A 26,961-nucleotide genomic window follows, 5' to 3' on the forward strand; every position below is an offset into this window, starting at 1 on the left:
AAGCGGTTTGCTTTTTTGTTTATTTTTTTTTATAGCTTTTTTTTTCATTATTATTTAAGACTTTTCCCCTTTTTTCTTGCTATCAATGCTTTTGGCACTACATACTTAGGGTGACATGTTAGATTGTTTTTAAAACAAACATCTATTCAAAGCCTTCATTTTGTGGCAAGCAAAGTATGAATAAAGCTAATAAAAATAAAGGTTTACATTTGTCCTCCTTACTTTACACATAAAATAAAAACACTTTTTTGGACCCCCTCAAAAACGGGGGTATTAAAATATTTGACATTTGTATCACAAATCAATGTAATGACACAAAAAGTAAAACTTAAAAACTGTACAAAAATGATAAAATTCATTTTAAAAATTGTCTTGTGATCAAATGATGCTTTATGCGTTGTTTTACTGACCATAAGCCTGATTAAAAAAAGATGCCAGTTTACTTCTTCTGTTGGATGAAATTCAGATTCACTGGATGCCGGACATGAGGGACCAGTGGGAAGTTGGGATTCGGATGCATCATAGAACCTAAACAAAGAGAAAAAAAATCCCTTAGAAAAAAATGTCTCTTTTCCAAAAGTAATAAAAAAGCATTGCTGTTCATCATATCTAACCTTGGGCCACAAAGGGTTTACCATGCTGGTAGCCTCCGTTGCCCTGCTGGATGAAGTTCTGGGGCATTCTGTAGGGCCAGGATGGAGACAGAGTGTACTGAGGGGTTTTATTGTGCTCCCATAACCGAGAGCCTTGGCTCACAGCTACAAATGAAGCCGGGTGGCCAGACTCTGTAGACAAAGGAGAAAAAAATCTTTCTGTAACTGTCAAAAAGAGACAATCGGTACCGGTAAGAATTTTAATCCTAGTGCAGATTTTGCAAATCAAATGGTATTTTGTGGGTGCAGCACCCATAAGGTAGTAATCAGGATTAGACTAACAAGCTGAAATCAGCATGCCACAGGGAACTGGAGAAGGGTCAACACTGAAAATGCTGACTACTTGCATAAATCTGATTTATTTACAAATAAAATCATTAAAACTTATGAAATGCTTATGACTATTATAATATCATAGAAAATAAAAAAAAACAAACAAAAAAAAACAACAACTAAATACAAACTAAAACAGCTAAGTGTATGAAACTGACACTGACAAGCCTCAGAGCTCAGGTAGACTGTCGCTCCTGTGTACCTCGTTCTTTTCACTAACATTTTTAAATTGTCAGGGTCAAGAAACAATCCTCAGTCTCATGCACAATCTTTTTGACAACTGCAAACTCATGAGGGTTTGGTAACATTTCCTCTACATTTGCACCATTTTCTTTAGCCTCTCCTAGCTGTGATTGAGATCTGCAGTTTCCTAAGACATACACAACCTAAATCCGAAATGTGATCCTGGAACAAAAACTCCAGATTTACTTCTGAATGAAAGAATTCCTTGATTTTCTCTGTAAAGAAAGTGCAGACTCTAAAGCAGCTATACCTGAGCACTAGAGTCAGGTGATGGTGTAATAAAATAAGAAATGGTTTGATGCTTTTATTTAAAGATAAAGATAGAGACAGAATCCCACACAGACAGATGGTGTTCCCAAATCACCCAGTGAATACCTGACTTGACTACAGTGCCATTGCCCATGAGTGACCCAGGTTGTGCCAAGTGGTTGTGCCAGTGTCCTTCCCGTCCTGGCCCGCTGATGCCCAGCTGTCTCCCCGCCGGCTGGGCGAAGATTATGCTGGGGTCATTCAGATTCATGGGGCTGGGGTTTCCACCTGAACCTGTGGGACTCCCATTCCCAGACGCTGAACGCAGGGCGAATTTCATGCCAGGCGGAGAGGGGGCAGTGGGAGAGGACGAGGTGAGGACTGGTCCATGGATAGGCCAGGAGGTGGAGGGAAGGTGGACTGGGTGAGTAGACTGCCCCTGGGACTGGTGTGACTGGTGTTGGTGGGTGGGAAGAAGTCCCAGTGCAGTGAGTGCACCTGGGTGATACTGGCCTGGGTGGGAGGTAGGAAAGCTAAGGAGAGAGAGCGGGACCTGGGGATGTGCAGACTGCTTGTGGGGACCAGCAGAATTGGTCTTAGTGTGGGAGGGCTGAGTAGAACTGGAGTGGGTGGAACTTGGGGGGACAGCAGTGGGCTGTGGTGAGTAGGGTGGAGTCTGACGACTATCAGACTATTAGGAGGAAAGGGAAAAAAAAGGAAGAAGTTAAAAATCAGCAATCTGAACAAGTGATGTGCAAATAAGTTCTAATTTTATTTGTTCGTGATTTTTGGATTCAGATATAAAAGTGACGACTCTTTAGACCATGTTTTCTTAAATTCATTCATAAATCACACTAACTACAATCTTTTTTATTTTTATGGCAAAATATAATCATTGGGATTATTGTAGGTTCTTTACCTACAATATAAACTGCCTTGATTCAACTGTTATTGTGATTTGGCGCTGTATAAATGAAACTGAACTGAATATGCCCAGTAAACTTATTTTCTGTTAATTATTTGCATCTCTTTCCAGAAGCATGCACTTAATTTTCAGTTGTTTAAGTGAGAGAAGATCCTATGACCTACAGTAGTTTGAGAGACATTACAAAGTTTAATAACTTCCTTCATTATGAAAACTAAAACTACACTGAAGAAAAGCTGATCACATGTTGTTACATGCTGCCATTTATAGTTCTCAGAACTGGAATTGGTACCAAAAAAAGAAAAGAAAAGAAAAGAAAAGAAAAGAAAAGAAAAGAAAAGAAAAGAAAAGAAAAGAAAAGAAAAGAAAATCACATCTCAGTGTTGAATATGCATCACTTATGAACTTCTGTCACATCTGTGGTAGCCAGCGTCAGTGATTATTTTGAAAGCGTAGTGTGGAAGGTTAACTGTTGTACTTACACATTCTGAGGCCTGTCTGGTCCTTCCAGGACAGTCTGCAGCTGTCTGGGGAATAGGGATGGACTGAGAGCTCACTATAGTTCGCACCATGTGAGAAGCTGTAAAAGAATAAAAAGCCATATAAGCTATTTTTTGAGTTCCCACTGCAGAGAATATCTGATATGTCCCACATCGGATAATTATAACTCAAAATCAATAATTGTTAGGGTACTTATATACGTTGATATTTAAGATTTTAAAAAGACTCATAATAAGGTTGGGCGATATGTAAAAATCTCCCAACTGACAATTGCCACTCCAATAACTAATGATATTCACGCAGGTGACTTTTTGATGGGCAGAGCAATCACGCACACACTGATTAGCACGTTTAGAACATTTTTTGGAGGGAATAATTTACCTTCTTTATATGTTTGTTTCAATATTAACCCTTTAAGACCTACCATAGAACCAAGTCCGCCCGAGCTTATCGTTATATTTTCACATGCTGTAGTCCCATTTTGGGGAGTATTTCAAGTTGCTATACATCAATACAACTGTTATACCCCAAAATTTTATAAATGTATGCATTAAGTCCATAGTAACTGCATAAATTGCAAAAAAGTGCAATAAACTACAAAAAATGGAAAATCGTTTTTGTTTTGTTTTTTTTAAACACATATTTCTAGTTACAGGAATTTCAGAGGTATATACCTCAAAACTGTAAATACAAAAAAGTTGCACAAAATAGTTTCCAACCAAAGAAAATTTATTTTGAGTGTCTTCATAGTGTTATTTTTGCCATACACCAATTTTTATATACAGCATGAAAAACGAAAATAAATATTATTATGCAAATTTGCAAAAAAAAAAAAAAAACAGCATGTGCAGCAAAATAAACTTTTTCCAACAGTGCAACTTGAGTTCTAAGCATCTCAGAAACTATACAGAAAAGAATAAAGTCAAACATGACTTTTAAAAACACCATTATAGGCTTTTAAAGGCCCTGAAGGTAAAAACTATGTTTCCCACAAAATATGACATCCCTTCCGGTTTTGGCAGGCAATGGCAGACATGTGATAGTTCGCGCTGATGTCTATTCCAACGTAGAAAGTGCTATGAACAGCTGATCGGCAAAGCGTGTTTCTGGAATATTGTAATGTATATGGAATATTTTTGGAAAGCTATATGTGGAAGGAAACTGTGACTTAGGACAAGCTGAATGCGTAAGAAGTATGTACAATTCCTCCGGTTTCCTATGCAAAAAAAATGATTGCGCTAGCTTATGTGGTAGCAATTCTACCGGGACTTAAAAATAGTTACGCAAAACGGAAACACCATCCTGACAAATATTCATTTTCATACACAACTTCAAAGGGAAAAAAAGAAGCTTTTGTTTGTGCTGACCTGGTGCTCCGGCAGCTCTTTGTTTGAGGTGACGATATTCAGGGCAGTCTCGCCGTACATGCCCCATGTCCCCACACTGGAAGCAACGCCGATCCTTTGGCTCTCGTTCCTCCTCCTTGATGTCCTCATCTTTCTCATTTTCCTTCTTTTTTATTCTGACAAAAAATTAAAAAAAAAAATCATGTCACCACAAGAAGGTATGGAAAACATGCCAGATTTAGTACAAGTCAAATAAAAACAACTTTAATTTACGTCCAGTGCACTGACTTCGTACTTTAACATCCATGGCTGGTTGATTGGGGCCTAACATTTTTCTATTCAAAGTTATGATATTATATTCTGTACTGTACAGTGCTGTGCAAAAGCCTTGAGCCACCGCTCTCTTCTTTACATTTTGTTGTCAGTGAGCCTGCCTTTCTTGTAAGGTATCCTGAACAATGGTCTCCACGCTTCCTGAAGGTCTTTCAAAGGTTTTAGGACAATGGCTGCTTTGAGACTCATCTTTGGTCCTGTCCTTGTACCTGACCATTTTCAGAGAAATGTTTTTTAGTATGTTAAGCCCCTTTCTCAGTCAACAGTTAAAAAGAAGCTTAGAGCAACGGATGAACCAGTGTGATGTCTACACATAACAGATGACAGACAAGAACCAATTTTAAATTGTACCTTTGGGTACTTTGGTAATACTGGCCTATCCCAAAACACAGCATTAGTTCCCATTTGTTTACTTTAACCTACAAAAATATACCAAAGTTAACACAGTTTGACAACCACAAATACAATGTTTGCACCAACAAGGTGAATCCCAGCATGCTGTTAGCCAAAAACTTGGCATATGCTTGGGTGTGCAATGTACCCATTAGAAAAAACTTGAGGAAACTGGACAAGTAGAGAACAAAAGAAGTTGCTTACCACTCTTTTGTTAAAAAAAACAAACTGCAATTTTCCTAAGAGATACAACTGGCCATTCTCTTGATTATTCTATTGCTCATGGAAATCTCATGAGAAATGGTCTCAGTGGATGGGTGGCTGTCAAGATCACATTCTTTTGGACAGTTCCCTCCACAGCTTTAGTTGTATTTTTTAAGATGTGAGAGAAAACAACTGAGAGAAGTTCTTCGTATTTGAGCATATTTATTTTTTTCTCGGAAATCTAGCCAACTGAGAGATAAATCTCTGTGACTTAAGAGGGGACCACCTGCGTCTCTTTGGACAGTCCTTCATGTAGTGTCCAATCTTTCCGCAGATCCTGCAGCACCGGTCATTAGGAGCCAATTCACCATCTGTCAGCACCTTAGAGTCAAAAAAGTATTCCTGCAACAGAACAGAACACATTCAAAACACAAAACACCATTAGGCTGGGATACACAGCAGACAGCAGTCAAAGTCTGAACATTCAACTGTGTTACATGAATGACCTACCACTTCAGTGCCCGGGACGGGATAAAAGGGAGTTCCAAACAGCTTTCTCCCATTTATAAATGCCTTCATGATGAAGTTTGTCACTGGTGGAGGAATGAGAGGCAGCATAAGTAACAGGGCATTTTCATAGTTTCAAAGCAAGCTTCTGCAGACGTACCCAGGCCCAGAGCAGTTCTGAATCGATTTACATAGAATCCTGACATTTGTCTACATATTTCCCCTTCATAACAACTGTACGGTGGGTTATTTGTTTATTTTTAATATTCGTTTGGATGGAGTGTGGCCACTTTGACAAGTGTCCTGACACTGTAGGTGGCACTATTTGCTACGGCTCATTTTCACTAAACGCACAGTGGATTCACAAGTGACAACTTTATATAAGCACTAATGTTGAGACTTCAGGACCAGAAAGCAATGGCTGACATCACAATGACAAAACTTATGTTTCACATATAGTCTGTGGTTTTGGTGCCCATTAAATTTGTTTTCAACAATGGACGGGAATCAGAATAGCATTCTGCCTGATCTGCTGATGTGCAACCACGGATGATCTGATATCCTTGTGTCGGTGTTGTTCCCACATCATCATAATAAATGTTGTTCCAGGTTCAACATCGCAAGTGACCAATCACGTTGTTGTGACATCCCCCTTTTGTGCCTTTGAAAAATACCGCCTTAAAAAAAATCTACTTCACTTGCGAGAAGAGAAACCGCTTCTGTCCGCCGATCCAGGAACTTAATTCTTTGAATTTCAGGATACTTTCCTTTCATAAACGGTAAGCATTATACATATTGTCCTTACAGAGGCGGTTTCTCTTCTCGCAAGTGAAGTAGATTTTTTGAAGGCGTTTGTGTTTTTCGAGGTCGCGGATGACGTCAGGAGAAGGTGATTGGTCACTTGCAATGTTGAACCTGGAACAACATTATTTATGATGACGAGGGAACAACACCAACACGAGGATATCAGATCGTCCTGCAACCACACATGCTGCTACAGTGTGATTGTGTGTGTATTTACATTACTATCATAACCTGACAGGACCTGGTGTTTTGATCTAGTCTCTAAACCATCACAATTTGTCCTTTTTCAGAGTTGCTCAGGTTCTTCTTCTGTTCATTTTCAAGCATCAAAGTACAATGACTTCAACAGGTGAACAACTGTAAGTGTGGGTGCAGGTGTACAAATATTCAACCAGCCTCATCCTCTGGGCTAATCTACAATGGAAATGAAAAGCTGCAAGTAACGTGTACACGGTGTACATATTAGAGTATTGGTGTCCAAAGACTGTTGCTGACTGTTGCCTGCTTTTACAGGCAACAATTGCAGAAGGGGAGACTAACTGAAAAAAAATGCTGCTAAGATCCACATAAAAGATACTAAGAGGATGAGAATGATGTAGAGGGTGAGCCTTTATAGCACAAGGTAAGACTGGCTACTCAATTATTTCAAAGTTGCTTGAACCCAGTAGGAGGCTAAACTGACACGAAAAAAGGAAATAAAACCCAAGAACTGTCTAAGATTGTTCAACCACCAAAATTACGTTAAGTTAATTAAGTTTTCAAACTCAACAGAATGCATCAATAAGATATTTTTTGTATCGGGTATGGCAGGCACTTACTTTTACGAGAAACTCCAGCACCGAGGTTATGATTCAAATCAAAGGGATCTAAGAAGAAGAGCATATCAGTGGGATGAAAACAACTGAGTCTGGAAGCAAATCAAGTTTACGGAGATGCAGAGCCATGTGAGCACCTTCAATAGCGATGCATTTGCTGGTCCACTGTTTTTCAAACGTGGTGAGGCGTTTCCTTTGGCGAATGCTGATCACGTGCTCTTTGAAGTCAAACTCTTCAGTGTAAAAGCGTAGAAGTCCCAGCCACAGCTCTCCCACAGACTCTGTGTTCTGTTGATTCTCTGAGTGATGACGACGCTGTGAGAACAGAGGAAACTAATTCCAGAGTCATTACAAGACAAACTGTACTTGCCGCTTTTTTGTGTGTGTGTTGTTTAATTAGATTTGACTGATTATTCGATATATGTGGTTTTTTACACCCCAGGGAACGCTGAGACTAAAGTTAACTTGGGTATTGCTTTTAAATGATTTTCCTAAATAATTGCCATAAGACATTTTAACGTGGTTGCTAAGCTGCGAAACTCTTTTGTTTTTTGTTTTTCCAACTCACCAGATCCTCAAGGTCATCAAAAAAGAAAGCGTTCCAGCCATCTACCAACCGCTGAGGAACAGTATTCCCATCAAAGATCTAAAAAGACATCACACATCATTTAGGGCTATTTACTTCATGAAATTCAAAGCAAAAATATTTTTTAAAAAAGCCTCTTTAAGTTTCAGGCACAGCACTTGACTGAGTTAATCAGTGGTAAATACCTCCTGCAGGACAGGAATGACAGGTGGCTGCCTCTGCTGCAGAAAGTAAAGCACCATCAGGATGTAAGCATAAGAAGAGAGGCTCCCTCTGGAAGCGTCACCGATGTCACAGCGCTGTGAGGACAAAAAGTGGGTTAGTTACAGGAAGAGACGAAACTCGTGGTGAAGGCTTTTTGTAAGAGGGCACACTAAATCATGTTATAGATCTTATATTTTCTGTTGCATTTTCTTCCTTGTAAAAGAGATTTGATTTCAACGTTAAATAAAGGTAAATAAAAACACACTAACATACACATGTTATGCTTTCAGTGAGATTTCCGATTTTTGGGGGGAAGAAAACCCTGCTAACATTTGTTGTAAAACCCGTTCCCAAATTCAAGTGCAGACATCAGAAGAATAACCTCATGTATGTTTGAAAACATGCAGGTGGATATGCGTTTATTTGTATACTGAGCATCATTGTATACATACCATCTTTTATATAACTGCACTTTAATATTCCTTTTTTTTTGGTTTTGTTTATGCACTGGCCTCAATGCTGATGAGTCTTTATACAGCTTTAATTTACTTGCTGTGTTGGTTCTGTTACTCCCACTGGTATGGGGTGGGAGATCACTTGCAAATACTGAATTTGTGCTTCTTTGAAAACACCCAAGAAGGATCGTAGATCACTGAATACTCAGCCTGAGTACTCTGGTTACAAACCCAGATTGTCAATTTTCACATACCTTTGCAAAGACCTTCATTGTGTATCCCAGAAACTGCACACGTGGATCCAGAGCCGCATATGTAGCTAGCATCCTGGTGTTGTGTTGAGCCTAGAAAGAAGAATCCTCCAAATTAATTTATAATGCAACATATTTGACAATATAAAACATCTCTTATAACATTACATGACAACAGTCATAATGAGGGCATCTTCCACTCACCAGTGTGTTATAAAGGCTGATATCCCCCTCCAAACCACTCTGTTTGTGTTCAAACTTCACTATAGGCACTTTAGCTGTGGTGATAGGTAAGATGTTCCTCAAACCTGAGATGATGGAAATTGTAAGATTAAAGTCAGTTTTTCCACACAGACAGGAGTCTCCTACCAAAGTATTCAGGGGGAAATAATAGGAACACTTTAACTGACCTGTATGCTTCTTAAGCACTTTTGCAAGGCCTTCAATGATTTCTTTGCAGTTCAGCTTCTGTTCAGACAGATCCAAAAAAATGAATTAAACAGTGATCATATGAAATAATGATCATGTGTTTATTCAGGTGAGTGCATCTGGATGTTTTGTCTGCTAACCTCTGCAGTTTCGTGGCCCTCCAGAGTCATGCAGATGTCAAGGTCACTGTCACGGAATCCAAAGCCATTTTTGGAAGATCCAAACAAGCAAAGCTGGGCTTTTTCTGTGGAAACATGGACATTTTAAAAAGAAAACCAAAAAGTTTTAAAGTGTTCTCACAGTGATGTTGTACTCTCTAAACTCATTTCTATCAATTCTACTAAATCTGCTAATACTCATTAAGTTCATGGAACTCAACAGTCGCTTCACATTGAATGTATTCCTCAGTATATTGTGTCTTGTCAACTGCTCGACAGCTTTTAACTTAAATTGTGCAAAACACACTGTAACACTACACAGCAAAGTTACCAAGGAAATGGAGATAAATATTTGAGACTTTTGTTTGCAGTAGATTGTTTCAGGCTCACCATTGTATTCCTTCCTTATAAACCTCTCCAAGCCAGCAAGGATCTGCTCCCTCCTCTGCTGTTCAGCATGTGTAGGTGACAATTCATCTACCACAGCAGATCAGACACACACACAAAGAAAGAAACAACGATGCCTTAATTATTGAAGTTTTTTCTTTTTTAACAACTGCTGAAATACTGGTTTCAGACTGCACAATATGAGAATTATCTGCTTTTGATGCTATGTTTTCTCGTGTATTAAAGGAATTTTTGATATTTTTCTTAAGCTTTGTAGAGTCTTTACATTTTGATCACATATAATCATAAGGTATTTGCCAGCTGCCCACCATATACTGAAGAGAAGATGGGTTTTTATTTTACTCAAAGATAATGGCTATACAAGCAAAATGATTCCTTGCAGGAAAATGCTAAAGTGAAACAAGTTAGAAGTGCAGTGTTCGCTACATACAGTAACATAGTTTGCAGAGGCCATCGAGGATCTCTCTGAAGCGGTCATTCATAGGGGGCAGAGGTTTCAGCTCGATTTTCTTAAAGTCTTCAGGGCACTCGTCCTTCAGGTGACCATCTCGTTTGCAAATGCTGCATACGACAGTTGGAGGCTGGAACAGGAAAATTAACGATGTCCGGGAACAGCTTTAATGTTATGTAACAGTTCCGAATGTCACATATTGCAAAGCTTGAAAATATTTCCTTATGTTTGCTTTAATGTGTCTAAATACTGAAGCAAGTCATATTGTTGCAATCTTAAAAAAATACTTGAAACTGCCAGTGCTACCCCTCAGCCTCTAAGTAGACACACCTACGTTATCAACTTCAAAATCCTACACCTTGTTCTCAAGTTATTACATTCACGTGATTTTCAAATAAATAAACCAATTTAAAACTACTGACCCACCAACTCATCCATCCACCCATCCATTCATTCACTTTCTTATCCTATTCTGAAGCTTTCCCAGCTGTCAAAGGGAAAGAGGTGGGGTACAACCTGGACAGGTCTCAGGTCTACCACAAGGCTAACACTGAGACAGACAACCGCTCACACTCTCATTCACAATCACTAATTAACTTAGCATGCATGTGTTTGAGGAAGCCGGAGTAAGTGGAAAATAACCCACAAAGCTACAGGGAGAACACGCAAACCACACAGTTATGTAGCATGAGCAGCTAAGATGATGCTTCTTCTATACTACAGCAACAAGTTTAATGGATCTCTATTATAAACATATCTCAAACTACATTACATACAAAATGTTGTGCATTGCTAAGGCATTTACAAATATTTATCCAATGGATGGATGACATTAATTACTATTTACCTTTCCACAAGTGAAAATCATCTTGTCAAACACATAGTGCAGATCATCTGGTGCAACAGGCCCGTCATCCTCTGAAACTCCGTTATCCTCCTCTTCTTCTTCCCTGTCACTGTCCAGCAGGCCATTGGGGGAGGAGGAAAGTGTGTTTCCCTCACTGAGAAGCATGTCCATGAGGCGGGTGTCTAAAGTGCTCTCATTTCTTTCTTTGGATGGATCTGAACCATCTTCATCATCACTGTCAGGCTCTTCGTCCTCCTTTGATCCCTGGTGCCCTCTTTGGACACTCTGGCTTTTTTCTGCTTTGATGTTATTCTCATCCTTGTTCGTAGATGAAGGCTCTTTCTTCCCAGCTTCTTCCAATTTTACACCCTGTGCCCTTGCTTTCTTCTTTGTTTGGTGTCTTCCGGTGCCCTTTTTCTGAGGGCAAGCAAAGTATTTGTAAGCTGTTCTGAAACGCTCTTGGATGTACTCAAAGACCATCTGGCTGTTCAAGCTTCGAGCAACGTTCCTCTTCAAGGCAAACGGATCTAGGAACATAAGAATGAATGAATTTCTCCATTTCTCTATGCTTGGAAAGTGAGTTTTGCAATAGAACTATCTCTTACCTTCGATAGCAAGCCTGCGACGAGGCCAGTTCTTCACTTCCCTAGAGAGGAGGTCCTTTAAGCGGATGCTGATGATATATTCTTCAAGTGCAAATTCCAGTGTGTAGAAACGTAAAAGTTCCAACCATAACTGGCCCAGCGCAACATCTTTAGCCACGGTGAAGGTTAGGCGGCTCTTTAGGTGAAAGCAGCTAAGGTTAGTGCAAAACCCAGGGGCAAAAGCGAGAGTATCAACACTGTCACTGAGTTAGGTAAAACAAATCTTACCAAGCCCTCTGAGTTAGGGGCATCATTGCGGTGTTGAGGTTTGGCCCTGCCTTCTCCCCTGGCCTCGTTTCTGTTCTCTCCCCGTCCTTCGGTAGAGGTCGGAGGTCTATGCTCCCACTGGACATACATGTCCATTGTAATTCCAGTCAAATGATATTCATCCACATGTTTGACATCAAAGCCTTCAATCTGCAGGAGAAAAGCAAAGCCAAACATAACAGAGAGTAGAAGCAAAGTAAAACAGTTAGCAAAGAGATTACTAGCTTGTTTTTAAGAGCCAGTTTAACCCGTAGAACCTGATATCACAGCTATATTTTTACTAATATTTACTACTGTCGTACTTTTGATACATTGCAAAGAAGGTCAAAAGGCAGAAGCCTGACTGAAAATCAGTGGGCTTATGGAGTGATGAATCTGATTTTTAAATTTGTGATTCAAATCATTGTCAACACGGGAGTGTCTACAGTAAAACACAGCAGAGGCCCCGTCATGATTTGTGGCTGCATTCCAGCTAGTGGTGTTTGAATTTTGTCAAAACTAATGGAATTATGAACACTAAAAATACTGTCAGATTTCAGTACCATCTGGAAATGTTTGGCAACAATTTCATTTTCAGCATGATAATGACACCAAAAACCAATGCAGTCAATTCATACAGATAGAAAAACACATAATGGAACACTGCCAGTCATGGAATGTCCCCTACAGAGCCAGATCCCAACATTATTGAGGTGCTGTGGGATCATAACAGGTAACAAAACAAAGCAAGCTTCTCTTAGAATGTTTTCACACCGGTTTGGTCAGTTTAAGGCTACATCCACACTAGCCCAGATAGATTTGAAAACGGCGTTTTCGCCTGAAAACGCTCCGCGTCAAACGAAAACGCATTAGTGTGGACGTAGCCTAAATCAAATGCTGTTCATTTTCCCCTTGGTGTGGTGTATTTGTTTAGGTGTAAACACAGTAATCACACTTGGGTGTCAACCAAAGCAACCGCACAGAGACACTTTGGAGGGGGTGATCTCACTACGGTTCCAAATGAACTCGAGTGGTTTGTTTGTGGTGTGAAAGTGACCCCAGCCCGAGCTAAGAAAGTGTCCTGTAGCAAAATATGCTGTTTATTCTCAATGTGGGAAAGTGCTCTGCACTATAAATGTAAAAGCTCTGTAAGGTCTTGCAACTAGCTGTGAAATGAATGTAAATTGTCACTTTTCTCACACAGCACTTTCTTCCTGTATTACTTTTATTGCTCCCACCCCAGATACATCTGCCTAATAAGCAAACTGACACATTTTGATTGGCTCAGAGTTCACTTGAATTTTTCTCTATGTGAAAACCAACCAAACCATTGTAAACCTGTAGTTTTTCCCCAAACTCATCACCTAATTCAGACAGAGGAACTATAGGGTTTTTTTAATGTTGTATTTTTGCACATTTTAATAAATCACTATACCTTTTTACAATTTCCTAGCAAAATATAAAGAAATAAAAGGTGGCCTAAAACCTTTGCACAGTACTGTATGTCTAAATCCCCAAAAAACACTTTCTTTTAAGATATTTTAAGGCTGCAAAGCAGAAATATGGCAGCTTTGCAGCCTTAAAAGATCACCTAACTGCAGATTAAATGTATATGTAAATGTATATTTTTCTAGCCTGCCATGCCACTTCTCACTCTAGATTGTTAGCTGCCCAGTTTTGGAAACATGAGCTATAGAGATGATGTGCTTAGAGCATCAAAAATACTTTTAAAATATTCATAAGCAACATCCTTTCCAAGAAATGTTTTTCCGTTTACACAAAACGATCCACAAACAGTTTGGTTTGACGGGTATATAAGAACTACTCTTCTTCCTGTCTAAGGAGCTTGAAAAGTAAAATGTCTGGACTTCAAGTTTCCTTGAAGAGGTTTCACCTCTCATTTGAGAAGCTTCTTTACTTTTAGAACTGAAGAAGCTTCTCGGGTGATTCAGTCATGTTTACTTGAACTGAAATAATCAGCGAGTGAATGTGAGCTTTGAGAGAGGCCCATAATGCACTACAGCAAAGGAAAGGACCAATATACTCTGATTATGTTGTTTTTCCTAATGATTGGATGCCAGATCAAATTAAAATTTGACAGATTACAACTTAAGTGTGAAAGGTGTGCATCATTAGTGTGGCATTACTTGTTTAACCAGCACAACAAGTAGCTCCGTCACTCACATAGAGAAGCTACTGCCACTAGAATTGACACCTTCTCATATCCTGTTCTGCAGGGAATGTTTTTAGACCTTACACTATTAAAAAGCAATGAATCTCAGTGAGCAACATTAGATCAAGTTTGTAATGAAATCATTTCTGTTCTTCACCCTGTGTCATCCACATTTGTAACCATGTGGTAAAACTGCAACAAGTCTCATAAAACCTATTTTATTTGTTTTATTTATCTTTTTAAAAACTAACAGGAAAAAAGATTTTATCATTACCTTCTGATAAATGCATAGGTATAATATAGGTAGGCATCTTTTAAGAAAACTAATGATTTACAGCATCAGAAGAGTTTTCGTTATTACACATGCAGAGCATACAGCATAGTGCTCAAAAAGTCTGATGAGATAATCTAAGCAACAACACAGGATATTTTTAGTGTTGTACTTTTGCATCAATGTGTCCATTCGTGACAAGAATGATACAATTTTCCATCAACGTCTTGTATTTACACCTAGTTTCCAAATAGAGACTCGAGCCATGTGGGATTGTTTTTTTTAACCAAACTATCCTGAAGACACACAGACAGAAAATGTGGGTCATTCTGTCCATTAGATGCTCAGACACTGTCAACATTACACTGTCTGGGCCCTGCTACCACTGGTAAAAACTTTGACATGATGTGAAAGTGTCATATGATGTCAAAATTAGTTGTTGCTCTAGTAACACTATGCATTTGTGTTCTCTAATGTGTAACCTTACTTGCAAGTTGCACTTGCAGAGTGCAAACAGTGGATGGAAATTGCTGATGTGGTTACATGGTGGGTTTACCGCTTACCACAGCGGGTTAAAAAACTGAACCCAAGATGCAACATTTTTCAGTTTTAATTAGTGGTACAACGGATCAAAAATCTCACGGTTCAGTTCAGATCACGGTTTTAAGTCACGGATCGGATCAATTTTCAGATCAGCAAAAAGGAAAAAAGACAAAATTTTAACATTTACTTATTAACTTTTTAAGTATTTTTTGCCTATTAAAAACACTCAACTCAAGACTTATTCCACGCAATTATATAAAAACAAATTAAGGTGCGATATAGGGCAGTACAGGGCTTTATATCTACGACTCCGCTGTGATATAATGAGCGGTCACGTAGCTTTCCGTTGACCTGGAGGTCCACCCGTTTGTAGTTGGGCAACAAAAGATGCCTGGGACAGTTCAGCCATAACTTTAAACTTTTCCTGCTCATACATGCCTGGGTACGATCCTGTCACTGAAGTGGACGCGCAACGGGATATCATAGCGTGACTCAAGCACGTTCATCATAGTTTAAACCCCTTGTTTTGCACAAGGGAATACGGCCTCCCGTCTGCAGCTAAACACCCCAGTAGCTTTTGTAATAGCTTTAGCCCGGTCGGATTGGGCAGCAAAGGGCTGCTTAAATGCCGCAAACTCCTCTGCACCTCCACTTGGACCGCTAGCGCTGACCATAACTATCGCTTGACAGACTGACCACGCGCACCATACACATACTGTTTTTCCTTCTTTTTCGAATTCTTCGGATCACGTGCGTGCCGAACCGTGGAGTGGGATCGGTTCGGATTACGGATCAACCGTGATCCGTTGCACCACTAGTTTTAATATATTACACTACTGTACAGGCTCCTGAAGCATTACACAGTTAAGTTACTTTAGTTATTCTTAAACTAAAAGGTTAAGCAGTTATATGTTTACTTAAGATTTCCACTGAAAATCTATTACTTCTAGGCTGGAGGGAGAGCCTTCAGTTTTCAGGCCCCTCTTCTGTGGAACCAGCTTCCAGTTTGGATTCGGGAGACAGACACTATCTCTACTTTTAAGATTAGGCTTAAAACTTTCCTTTTTGCTAAAGCATATAGTTAGGGCTGGATCAGGTGACCCTGAATCCTCCCTTAGTTATGCTGCAACAGGCATAGGCTGCTGGGAGATTCCCATGATGCATTGAGTTTCTCCTTTTCAGTCACCTTTTTCACTCACTATGTGTCAATAGACCTCTCTGCATTGAATCGTACTTGTTATTAATCTTTGTCTCTCTTCCACAACATGTCTTCTATCCTGTCTTCCTTCTCTCACCCCAACCGGTCGCAGCAGATGGCCGCCCCTCCCTGAGCCTGGTTCTGCTGGAGGTTTCTTCCTGTTAACAGGGAGTTTTTCCTTCCCACTGTCGCCAAAGTGCTTGCTCATAGGGGGTCATTTGATTGTTGAGTTTTTCTCTGTATGTATTATTGTTTGGTCTACCTTACAATGTAAAGCGCCTTGAGGCAACTGTTGTTGTGATTTGGCGCTATATAAATAAAATTGAATTGAACTGAATTGAAAAACGCTACGGTGGTTACCTTTGTGTTTATATTTGAGGTATGCTGTGTCACTTGGTATAATATTGCATCACTACTACTGCACTATAATGCTGATGCTGCTGCGTCAATACATTTCACACTTTGAAATAGGTAAAGTGTCACTAACGACAGTAACTCACTGAAGATGAAGGTGGTAAATGCCCTTCATTCACTTGTACTTATAACTGCTGCTGCTCGGAAGTTTTATGCTCCAATCGTTGTTCTGTATTTTTTTTCCCATACTCTCAAAAATCTCATTGTCGCAAACTTTATGGAAATACTCTCAGAAATCTCAGATACAATTTTGAGACTATATCTCCCAACCCTATTCCAGGTTCTAAAATATAAAGAAAAGGATTTAAAAATAATTTTGTTTAAGGTTGGTTATTTGCCAAGGAGCACAGATACAGAGTGGCCCTTTCTCAGTAACTTACCCAGGGGCCCAGGTAGACAGGGAGGATAGGGTCTTTTCTCTGCTGCAGGAAGAAGATCACCATGAGGGCAAAGGAGTATGAAGGGATGCCACCTTCAGCCTGGCAGTCAATGTGACACAACTGTGTGGATAAATACATAAAAGAAAAAAAATCTATTTTTGCTTTCAGCGAAACATCAAAGCAAAATTTTTCATTTTGGTCCAAACAATACATCATACAGACCAACAGATCATCTGTGTTTGCCATTTGGGCATATAAGTTTAATATTTGTACACAAATGAGGTTGAAAATAACTCTTTTAACAAGAGATTTAAAAAAAAAAAAAAAAAAAAAAAAAACCACTTCCATTATTATCATTATTTCTCAGTCAGTTTTCATATCCAAAACATCCACTATATCCTTTGTGTCATTTCATAAACACATTAATTATCAAGTATCATGACACAAAGATACTTTTGCAACATGCTGAGAACTAAACAAATGACACATGTATTAGGTGTATGCATTCTGAGTGTCAGAAACAGGCTTACCCTCGCCCAGTAGCGGAAGGCCAACACCAATGAAATCAGTCTGGGCTCCAGTTTAGACAGGGCTGCCAGATGATTGGTCGTAAGACAAGCAACATCATTTCCTGCACTCACTTTACACATCAGACCGCTGTGAAGAAACAGAGGTGGGGGAAGATGACAATTAGCTGGACCAAATTCTAACTGTCATAATGTCTCACTGGCTCATGATCTGAAAGAGGTCACATTAAAAAACAAAAAACAATACCAGACTGCAGGCCTCAGTGATTTCCCACACACAGGCTTTATATAGGCAGGGCACTTGATACATTTTGATAATTCACAACTTACTTTAGAATTTTCATATTTATTTTTGTAATATATACAGTGGACATAAACAGTGTATACACTTTTCCCATTTTTAATGTGACCTAGAAGCCTTTACAATTCAACTGAAAAACAAAGTTGTTAGGAAAAATATATTCAAAAAATTAAGCTAGTTGCATAAGTGTCCACATCCTTAAACTAATACTGTGATAAATCAAAAGGTGTTACAACAGACTTCCTAGGAACATGCCTGCCATCAATTAAGAGACTCTGATTAACCCCAAATAGAGTTCAGCTGCTGTCCTGATCTTCACTACAGCAGAAGTCATGATTTGCTAAGAGCCTAAAAAGCATCAAAGTCTAGCGGTCGACAGGTATTAGTCAGTTTTTTGTTTTTTTAAAACCACTTAAAAGGCATTAGATATATCATATACATCAAAGTGGATAAAAGCAAACAGAAAACTGGTTACAGCTTACAAAGAAATGCATCAACTCTCCAAAAGGCATGAGAGAAAATGTGTTCAATCTGATAAAAACAAAAGCTGAACTTTCGGACCACAATTCTGAAAGGTAAGTGTGGGTGGGAGGAATGGAAAAACTTCTATCAAAAGTGCACCACAGGCACGGTGAAGCATTGCTTATGATTCAGGATTGCTTTTATTTACCTATAGCTGTGCTTTTAGTCACGGGGGGGCGAGGAGGATTGTGAACAGTCCCTTTTAACCCAAAACCTACAAACATGTAGGTACTAGAAAGCTGAGGATTAATGTCACCTTTTCACCAACGACAATGACCCAAGTATGCATCCAAATCAATAAAATGTCTCCACCACTCTGGTAGAGCCCAGATCTAAATCAAATGGAAAATCTGTGAGGTGACCTGAACAGGGCTTTGCAGAAGACATGCCCTTACAATATGACTGATTTGCTTTTGCAAGGAAGGGTGGGTAAATACTGGGTAGGACTTCTTGTACCTTTCCCTTGACCTTTTAGCAGTGAGATGCTTTGTCAGCTTTCTTAACAATGGCTGTTGCTGCAACAGAAAATGTTAAATGTCAGGAAAATCCCAGTAGGCAGGCTGAACTCTATTTGGGGTTAATCGGCCTCCCTTAATTGATGGCAGGTGTGTAGCCAAGAAGACTGAACACTGTATTCTACACTTATTTTTACCCCAACCGATTTGTTTTGAATTGTACAGTTTATGGGATACATTAAAGGTGGGAGACATTTTGAAATCTTTTGTGGTCTCATTTTTAACATCACAACAAGCTGACGCGCGCACACACACACTTTTTGTCCTTGGAGCCTCAGCCCTTCTTATACTGTCTTTCCCTGACAGATGCCTAACCAGGTCGTTGCCGTAGCAGTTCATGTTACTCAGCTGTGCTGCAGTGTCTTGATCAAACTCCACTGCTTTAGACTGCAAACTGCCAGAGCAGTCCTTGTTTTAGAGGTAATGATGAAGATTTGAGGGTGACTATGAAATTTAAGAACATCACGGCTGTCTCGCTTGAGACTTTGAAACCTAAGAACAATGTACTAACTGTCAACCATTGTGCAGGAAGCACCATGCTCTCGGGGTGTTTTGCTGTCCGTGGTACTTGTAGACTGTACAAAGTGGAGGGAATAATAAAGGAGGATGATCTCCAAATTCTTCAATTTCACCTCATATCAACAGACTGCTAAAAACTTGGACATAATTGGGTGCTCCAACAGAACAATGAATCCCAGATGGTTTTGGAATGGATAAAGCAGGCTAGCATAAGCTTCTGAATGGGTCTTTCCAAAGCCCCGACCGAAACTCTTAGAAATTTGTGCACTATGCTTAAAAGCCAGGTACCAATTCTGCCAAGGAGAACAGTCAAATATAGAGTCAAAATTATCTCTGATGCTTGTTGATGGCTACCAAAACCATCTGGTCAAGGTGCAACTTGTTAAAGTGACATTTATCTAAATGTTACTGGGGTTGTATGTATATACAGCGCTAATCCAAAGTTTAAGACCACTTTAAAAATAGCAAGCAAAAAAAAAAGTCATTTACTGCATGGTTGGATCTTAACAAGGTTCCAAGTAGACCCTTAACATTCAACAAGAAGAAATGGGAGTGAGCCTCCTAGGACCTGGCATACACATGTGGACATCACATTTTGGGTTGTCTAGACCAAAATACTTGTTTTTTTTTCTACAAAATTTAAAACGAATGTGGCTCTCATTTTTCTCAGAAACACAAAATTGGGTAAAAAAATAAATAAAAGAATCTCGTAATTCTTTGGGACCTGATGAATGTAAAAACAATCAGCCCAAATATCAAAGAAAAATTAAAAATGCAAGCCATGAAAGAGTTCGGGTCTTAGGAGATTAAAACAATGCTTGAACTGAAACAGGATGTTTTACAGCTGTTCAAGTTTAGGACCACACCTCCAAAAAACCTGTGATTCTCCTGGAAGAAGTCCCTTGTCCTGCGGGCATTGTGTACTGTAGCATTGTCCTGTTGAAAAACCCAGTCGTAACCACACAGAGGAGGGCCCTCAGTCACGAAAGATGCTCTCTGAAACATCTGGACATAGCCAACAGCCGTTTGACGTTCCTGCACCTCCAGGACCCTCAATTGCGCCACTGAAGGAAAAGGCATCCCATTCGATTATGGCCCCCCCTCCACTGTGGTGCGTAGAAAACATTGCAAGTGGGATCCATCAGACCATGAAGGTTAATTTTTTTTTTCTCATCAGACACTGAAACTTTCTTCCACCTTTAAACATTCTATGTTTGGTGCTCTCTTGGAAAGTCCAAATGGCCAGTTCTGTGGCGTTCAAGGAGACGAGGCCTCTGAAGACATTTTTTGTTTTTGAAGCCATTCAGTCTCAGATGCCGTCTGATAGTTATGGGGCTGCAGTCAGCATCAGTAACGCCGGTGCCGACTGCAGCCCCAGCAACACCGATCAAGGATCGTCCAGTTTCTTCAAGGACAGCCAACAGGATCGTCAGGCTCACTGCTGGTGAAATTTTTGTTCCATAATCCTCAGGATAATTTAAGAAATTCCAAATGACTGTTTTATTGAGCCCCACCTCAGCAGCGATGGCGTGCTGTGAAAGACCCTGCTTATGCAGTTCAACAACCCAACCACATTAGAAAAGTGGAACATTTTTTTTTGTCTTTGCCATCAGTGACTACCTGACAGAAAATGACTCCATATTTTTGCACAGATTTGGCCATTTAAAGGCATGTGGTCCTAAACTTTTGATCAGGTGTAAAACGGCCTTTTTTAGTTTAAGCGTTTTCAATAAATTGCATGCTCTAAAAATTGTTTTTTTTATCTCTCTCCCATTTCTTCTTGTTGCATGTTGGAGCTCTACTTGGAACCTTGTTAAGATCCAACCATGCAAAATATGATTTGCCATTTTTCAGGTAGTCTTAAACTTTTGATCGGGACTGTATTTAAGCCTGTTTGTATAATTTTGATCTTATTGTGGATTGTAGAAAATTCAAAATCAATTTAAACTTTTGCACCCAATTCTTGAACTAGATTGTTTAAGTTATTTCAAACCTTTACTTAAAATTTCCCAGTCTACTAGGCTACTCTACTACCTAGCCTTACATTTAACTTATTCTCTGTCACTGAAGATAATGCTGTGTCATAGACATACAACATGGAGGGACAAAAAGAGATCCTGCTAATGCTCACCTGCTAACATCCCGACAGAACACGATAGGTACTTTGGCATGGAAGTCTGACTCCACCTCAGAAAACTCGGCTAGGGAGAAAACAATCAATTACTGTTTTTGTTTTTTTAAATGATGGGTTTCAGCCAAATTGAAACAAAAAATGCAGATGGGGGAGAAAAAAAAACACCGAAACAGCGTTCAGCTAATCTGGAGTTATATACAGCCTAATAACAAGCACATCAACTTAATATAAAATGCAACGGAGAAAACTTACGACTGTTTTTGAGGATTTCCAGCACCTGAATTAAGACTTCAGGTTGTGTCATCTGAACAGACATAAGAAAAGGTCACTGCTGTCATTGTGCTTTTGTGTTAAGAGTAAATGGATTGCAAACTATTAGCAGCAGACTTACTGAGGGAGGGTAGGTGACATCAATGTTGATATCACTTGTCTTGAAGGCAAAACGGGTAAGACACGAACCATAGAGACGGAGCGAACAAGCTGGAAACCAAAGAATCAACGTCAGGCAGATCTATAGACTACGCAGAATAACACTCACAGAAAGACTGCCAACTGTCAATAAAGATAAAATCAAGGAATTGACTGGATGCGATCACATCATACAACCTGTGAGGTGTTTCTGTATAATGATCTCCATCCTGCTGACCACTGTCTTTCGAATCTCAAAGTCTTCATCTGATATCCCTTGCTGCCTGGCAGTTTCTAGGACAGCGGCATTGACAGCCCACAGCTGAGCAGCAGAAGGAGGTGGCAGGGCACGCAGCTCGTTTTCCTCTTGTTTCTCCTAACATGTCACAAGCAGAATGTGTAAACTATTTTAAAATCTTCCTATCAGTCCACTCAGATAAACACTAGCATATCACAAGTACTTACCATTATGTTTTTTTTGTGTCTCTTTTCCTTGATGTGTTTGTGTGCTCCTTGAATGTTCTCAATGTGCACAGAGCACAGCTTGCATATGTACTGGTAGTTTGGGTACTCAGGGGACTGCTGTAAAAACAAAGACATAGGCAATCAATTTATGTTCTCTACATGTGGGGGATTTGTTATTTGGATCCTCCAGCTTATAATTAAACAGTGGATCTCACCTTGCCATGCTGGGTGGAGATTTAAAAAAAAAAAAAAAGTGCCCAGTACAAAAAAACCAAAAACACACATTATGAAAATGACTCAAAGTAACAGAAGAATGAAATAGCGAAAATTAGGAAGAACAGATCCTCTGTTATACATCCTGTTTAAAAACTGAATGTTCATATCAAACATTATCAGGGCTTCATAAAAATAAGCTCAGCTTATGTACAGGAAATTCCCATCAGCCAAAACCTTCCGACTACTCTAGAATCTGTTTCAGGCCGTCTTTGCTAAGTATGATCTTAGAGACAGCGAACAGTTTGGGTTTGGTTTGTTATTTGTTTTTTAAAGAGGAGCAGCCAATTAGATGAACTGAGGGGCTTCACCATGGTCCAAATGGTAGAAAAATACGATAATGCGTCCAGTTTAAACTGAGCTCAATCTTGAGAGTTTACTCAGACTTTTCTCTTAGAATGAGCATTTTAGTCTTTTTTCCCCATTTATATGAGACAGAAATGATTAGCCATTAATGATCAGTGCATCAATGTTTAATTAGAACGATCACATTTAGGTTATCACCAAAAATGAAAATGAGATTTAACACATGATCTGCCTGTGTGCTACTATTTTTTCCCATGTTTAATTTAACTAGACAATTAGATAATTATTATAGTACAGTAGCAATCTGCTTTATAGCTAAATTGTAAGCTGATTTATTCCAATGTAAAGGCAAGACCTTACTGCCAAAATGTCCTCAAGCTTTAGTTAACCCTTTATTATTTACAGAAGAGCCATTCCATTTGGATATTTTCATTTGTGCTGCTGTTTATGAAAATAAGTGTATCATAAAAATACATGTATCTCAAAAATAAAGTTATGAACACATTCAAATTAAGATGTGGCTTTTTAAAATTTTTATACATGTGGAAAAATGCAAATTAAAAAAAATGATTGCACTATCTAGTAATTTAGCTACTCTGGACCTATTACATACATATTATTAAAATTTGGTATACAAAGGTTACACTGAGTGGTTTTCTCACTTTCAGCAATCGGTAGATGTAGTCTCTGCGGAGACGCTCCTCTGCCTGTCGGAGGCCCAGCTGTTGCTCTGTGAGAGGTCCTTCCTCCACAGTGGGCCTCACCTCTGGGCCCTCTTGCACAGACTGATGCATCAGTGTTGCGGCTTTCAACACTAAAAAACAGCAAACACAAAGAACTTTACTGGAGCTCTATTTGATGAAGAAGACTTCTTCATTTCAGGAAAAATGCTTTACAACCCACCTTGGGATTTTTCTTTTGCCAGGGCTCTAGTAGAGCTCCTAGCCTGCTCTGTAAGCCCTTTGTCAGGGGTAACAGGCACTACAGAAGAGCTGCTCTCTTTGTTTGCTGAGGGGCTGCTGTCTGCAGAAAGAGATGTTCTGGACTCAGAAGCCTGTGGCACCAGGTGCTGCTGTAAGCTTGCCCCTTTTCCTTTGCCTCTCTCCCCAGAACCCGTTCTTCCAGTCAGCCTACTCAATCTGGATGGCCGACCTCTTCTCTTGTCCTGGGGAGTATCTGTAGAAGTCTTGCCTTGCCCACGACTAACCTGGCTGCCTATATTATGTTCATCCTTGGCAGTTGTGCTGTTTTCTTTGCTGCGGCTTGCAGACTTATGACCCTCTCTCTGCACAAGAGTCTCTTTATTTGATTTCTCAGTGGATAAAGCTTTAGCTCCTCTGAGCTGAGACTGTTTGACTGGCTTTACTGGACTTAAGGACTCATCCATCCCTTTTTTCTTCTGCTCTTATTCCTGGTGGAGTCAACACCACACTGAAGATGGCCAGGGAGGCAGGCCACCCAAAGTCTAGGAAAAGAAGAAGAAATAAATTGTATCTGCAGTGAAATAATGTGTTGTGCATTGTTTTAACAATTCAGGTGAAGCTGACTAGCCGAATGCATATGTAAACTTTGAATGAGTAACTTAGAGAAAAATCTTTAGTTCATAATTGTAAGTTTATTGTTTATTTAAAACTTTTTTTACAATAACAGATTTTTTTTCCCCTTTATTTTTTAAAAGAGTTGACTTTGACTCATTAAAAAGGTGAATAACCAAGTTATAAATAAATAAGGAAGTGTTGAGTTAATTTTGGGTCAGATCTCTTTTGTTTAAATGATTTATCATTGTTTAAAAGTAATAAAGATGAGTGGGGGGGGGGGCGTTACAGAGCAACTTTAACTTTGTCTTTACAGTTCAAACAGATCGTTTTTATTATGCATTGTCCACGCTGAAAACAGAAAATCCCAGAGCCAAGTTACCAAGTGAGCACATCAACAAGTTTTTATGAAATCAAACTAAAATATCTTGGTGTGAGCACACTAAACAAAAACTATGATAGATATGCACATATAGTACAATTTATAAAGCTTGTTTGTAATATTCTCAGTTAAAACATAAATTGTTTAGCACAGAGATCCACACTGCTGCTAATGATCATTTTCATTCGTCATAAAGCAACATACCAATTTGTCTATAAAATGCCGAAATTAATCAAACAAAATTTAGCATCGTAGTTCCAACGTAATCAAACTAGCGTTTTTAGATCAAACACAAATGCCAAATAGACAGTTTACCACCCTGATTGCTTTTTTCCCCCAGGTCTGTTCCTGGAAATCCACCTCCACTATCGCAGTTGGAGATTAATTTCGTTTTACAGTAAACCACAGGTTAGGGGTTGCAGACATTACTACTCATTGGGGCTTCCGTGTGTTTCAGTTTAGAGAAAAACAAACTTAAACACAACACCGAAAGCTAACACACACAGTTAGCTAAACTTCCGAGCAACAAATAAGGGAGGGGGATGCCATCACGCAGAGAAAAATTGTGCGTTAAAATAGAATTAACTTAAAAAGCTTACCATTAAAGCTTAAATGTACCGTCTTACGTTATGGGAATGCTTCACGCTTACTTCCTGGGGTTGCTTTGCTCTGCAGAGTACGTTGTTAGCCCTCTCCGTAATGTTACTGAGGTTAGCTGCGATGCCCGGTCGTCCGCCTGAGCTAGCTACGGGAAATAAATAATACTGGTACTCACTTACTACACAGCAGCAAGTCATAAAAAACACAAAGGAGACGCTTAAACCGTTGCAACACAACAGAGCACGCACTGACTTACTTTCGAACTCTTAAGTTGATTCGAAATTATTGTTTAGCTATCTCCATGGTTCTGGTCTACATAATGTTTTCAAATCCCACGGCCCTGGTCAAAACAGCAAGCATTGACGCCATGTTAATACATTACCCCGCTGCATTGTGGGAGTGCCAGTGATGATGAAGAGGGGCGTGTTTCGTGCCGCGTTCATGTACTACTAGGAAGGTCCTTGCTTTGTATACAACACCCTTTCTCTCTCTCCCCCTCTCTCTCGCTATATATATATATATATATATATATATATTTATATATATATATATATGTGTGTGTATGTGTATATATATATATATATATGTGTGTATGTATATATATATGTGTGTGTATATATATGTGTGTATATATATGTGTGTGTGTGTATATATATATATATATATATATATATATATATATATATATATATATATATATATATATATATATATATATGTGTATATATATATATATATATATATATATGTGTATATATATATATATATATATATATGTGTATATATATATATATATATATATATGTATATATATATATATATATATATATATGTGTGTATATATATATATATATATATATATGTGTGTATATATATATATATATATATATATCTGAGCACAGACATAAAGTGTCTGGAGAAGCTGTGAAGAGTGTTATGTTGCTTGTAGCATCATTCAGCATGATCAGTTTGGTAGTGGGTCAGGGACATATCCATGGAGGGACACATAGAACTCTACATGCCAGATACCAAATGACTGCTATTCGGTATCTGGATGAAATCCTTGAACCCAGTGTCAAACCCTATACTGGTGCACTGAATCCTAGTTTCTCTTGGTGCTTGGCATAACGTGGCAAGAGTATGCAAATAGTTTCTGGTGGATCAAGGAATTGATTCCATTTACAGGCACCAAAGCTTGCCTGACCTAATAAAACACCGATAGAACAACTCTGGCACATTGTGTTTAAGTCCATCTCACTCCACCTGCTACACATCAGACTGTCCAGGACCTGGTCTAGCTGATGCCCTTGTCCAGACCTGGAAGGAGATCCCAGATCTGAATCCCAGATCTATAAGGAAAAGAAGTGCAATTTCAGTTTCATTATATCTCAGTTTTTCTAAAGAATAAAGAAAAGCTGTTGTAGTAAATGAACAAAATCCATCAGCATGACTCTTTGGGTTTAAATTGTAAGAAGTGAGTATGTGAAATAATACCGAAAATGATGATAGC

The 26,961-nt window shown here is 39.1% G+C and overlaps 1 protein-coding gene across 3 annotated transcripts; it reads right to left on the reverse strand.

Moving 5' to 3' along the window:
- tut4 (terminal uridylyl transferase 4) lies at window positions 1–25,852 on the reverse strand. 3 transcript variants are annotated; one of them, XM_084909900.1, is made up of 31 exons: window positions 25,708–25,852; window positions 25,451–25,596; window positions 23,838–24,399; window positions 23,597–23,748; window positions 22,356–22,472; window positions 22,089–22,266; window positions 21,874–21,962; window positions 21,735–21,786; window positions 21,480–21,549; window positions 17,495–17,621; window positions 16,965–17,084; window positions 11,968–12,156; window positions 11,701–11,875; window positions 11,096–11,622; window positions 10,228–10,378; window positions 9,780–9,866; window positions 9,372–9,475; window positions 9,213–9,270; window positions 9,007–9,110; window positions 8,806–8,895; window positions 8,078–8,191; window positions 7,875–7,952; window positions 7,444–7,621; window positions 7,310–7,357; window positions 5,691–5,773; window positions 5,467–5,582; window positions 4,272–4,426; window positions 2,886–2,983; window positions 1,605–2,169; window positions 615–785; window positions 1–528 (listed from the first exon to the last, which is right to left on the reverse strand). In XM_084909900.1, exons 3-31 carry the CDS (start codon window positions 24,319–24,321, stop codon window positions 440–442), a joined length of 4,569 nt encoding a protein of 1,522 aa, XP_084766026.1. In that variant the 5' UTR covers window positions 24,322–24,399; window positions 25,451–25,596; window positions 25,708–25,852; the 3' UTR covers window positions 1–439. The 3 variants fall into 3 exon arrangements, with proteins under 3 accessions (XP_084766026.1, XP_084766029.1, XP_084766028.1); XM_084909903.1 differs by lacking the exon at window positions 25,451–25,596; XM_084909902.1 differs by having other exon boundaries at window positions 25,451–25,852.
- Between the last annotated feature and the right edge of the window lie 1,109 nt (window positions 25,853–26,961).

The sequence above is a fragment of the Perissodus microlepis genome, chromosome 17 (assembly GCF_051167445.1).
Source record: "Perissodus microlepis isolate ML-2025 ecotype Zambia chromosome 17, ASM5116744v1, whole genome shotgun sequence".
NCBI lineage: Eukaryota > Metazoa > Chordata > Actinopteri > Cichliformes > Cichlidae > Perissodus > Perissodus microlepis.

Coding starts and splice junctions, on each gene's coding strand:
- tut4 (XM_084909903.1), bottom strand. CDS start 24,321: ATGGATGAGTCCTTAAGTCCAGTAAAGCCAGTCAAACAGTCTCAGCTC. Junction 21,963..22,088: donor TATACAGAAACACCTCACAG/GTTGTATGATGT, acceptor TTTGGTTTCCAG/CTTGTTCGCTCCGTCTCTAT. Junction 21,550..21,734: donor GGAAATCCTCAAAAACAGTC/GTAAGTTTTCTC, acceptor TTTTCTCCCTAG/CCGAGTTTTCTGAGGTGGAG.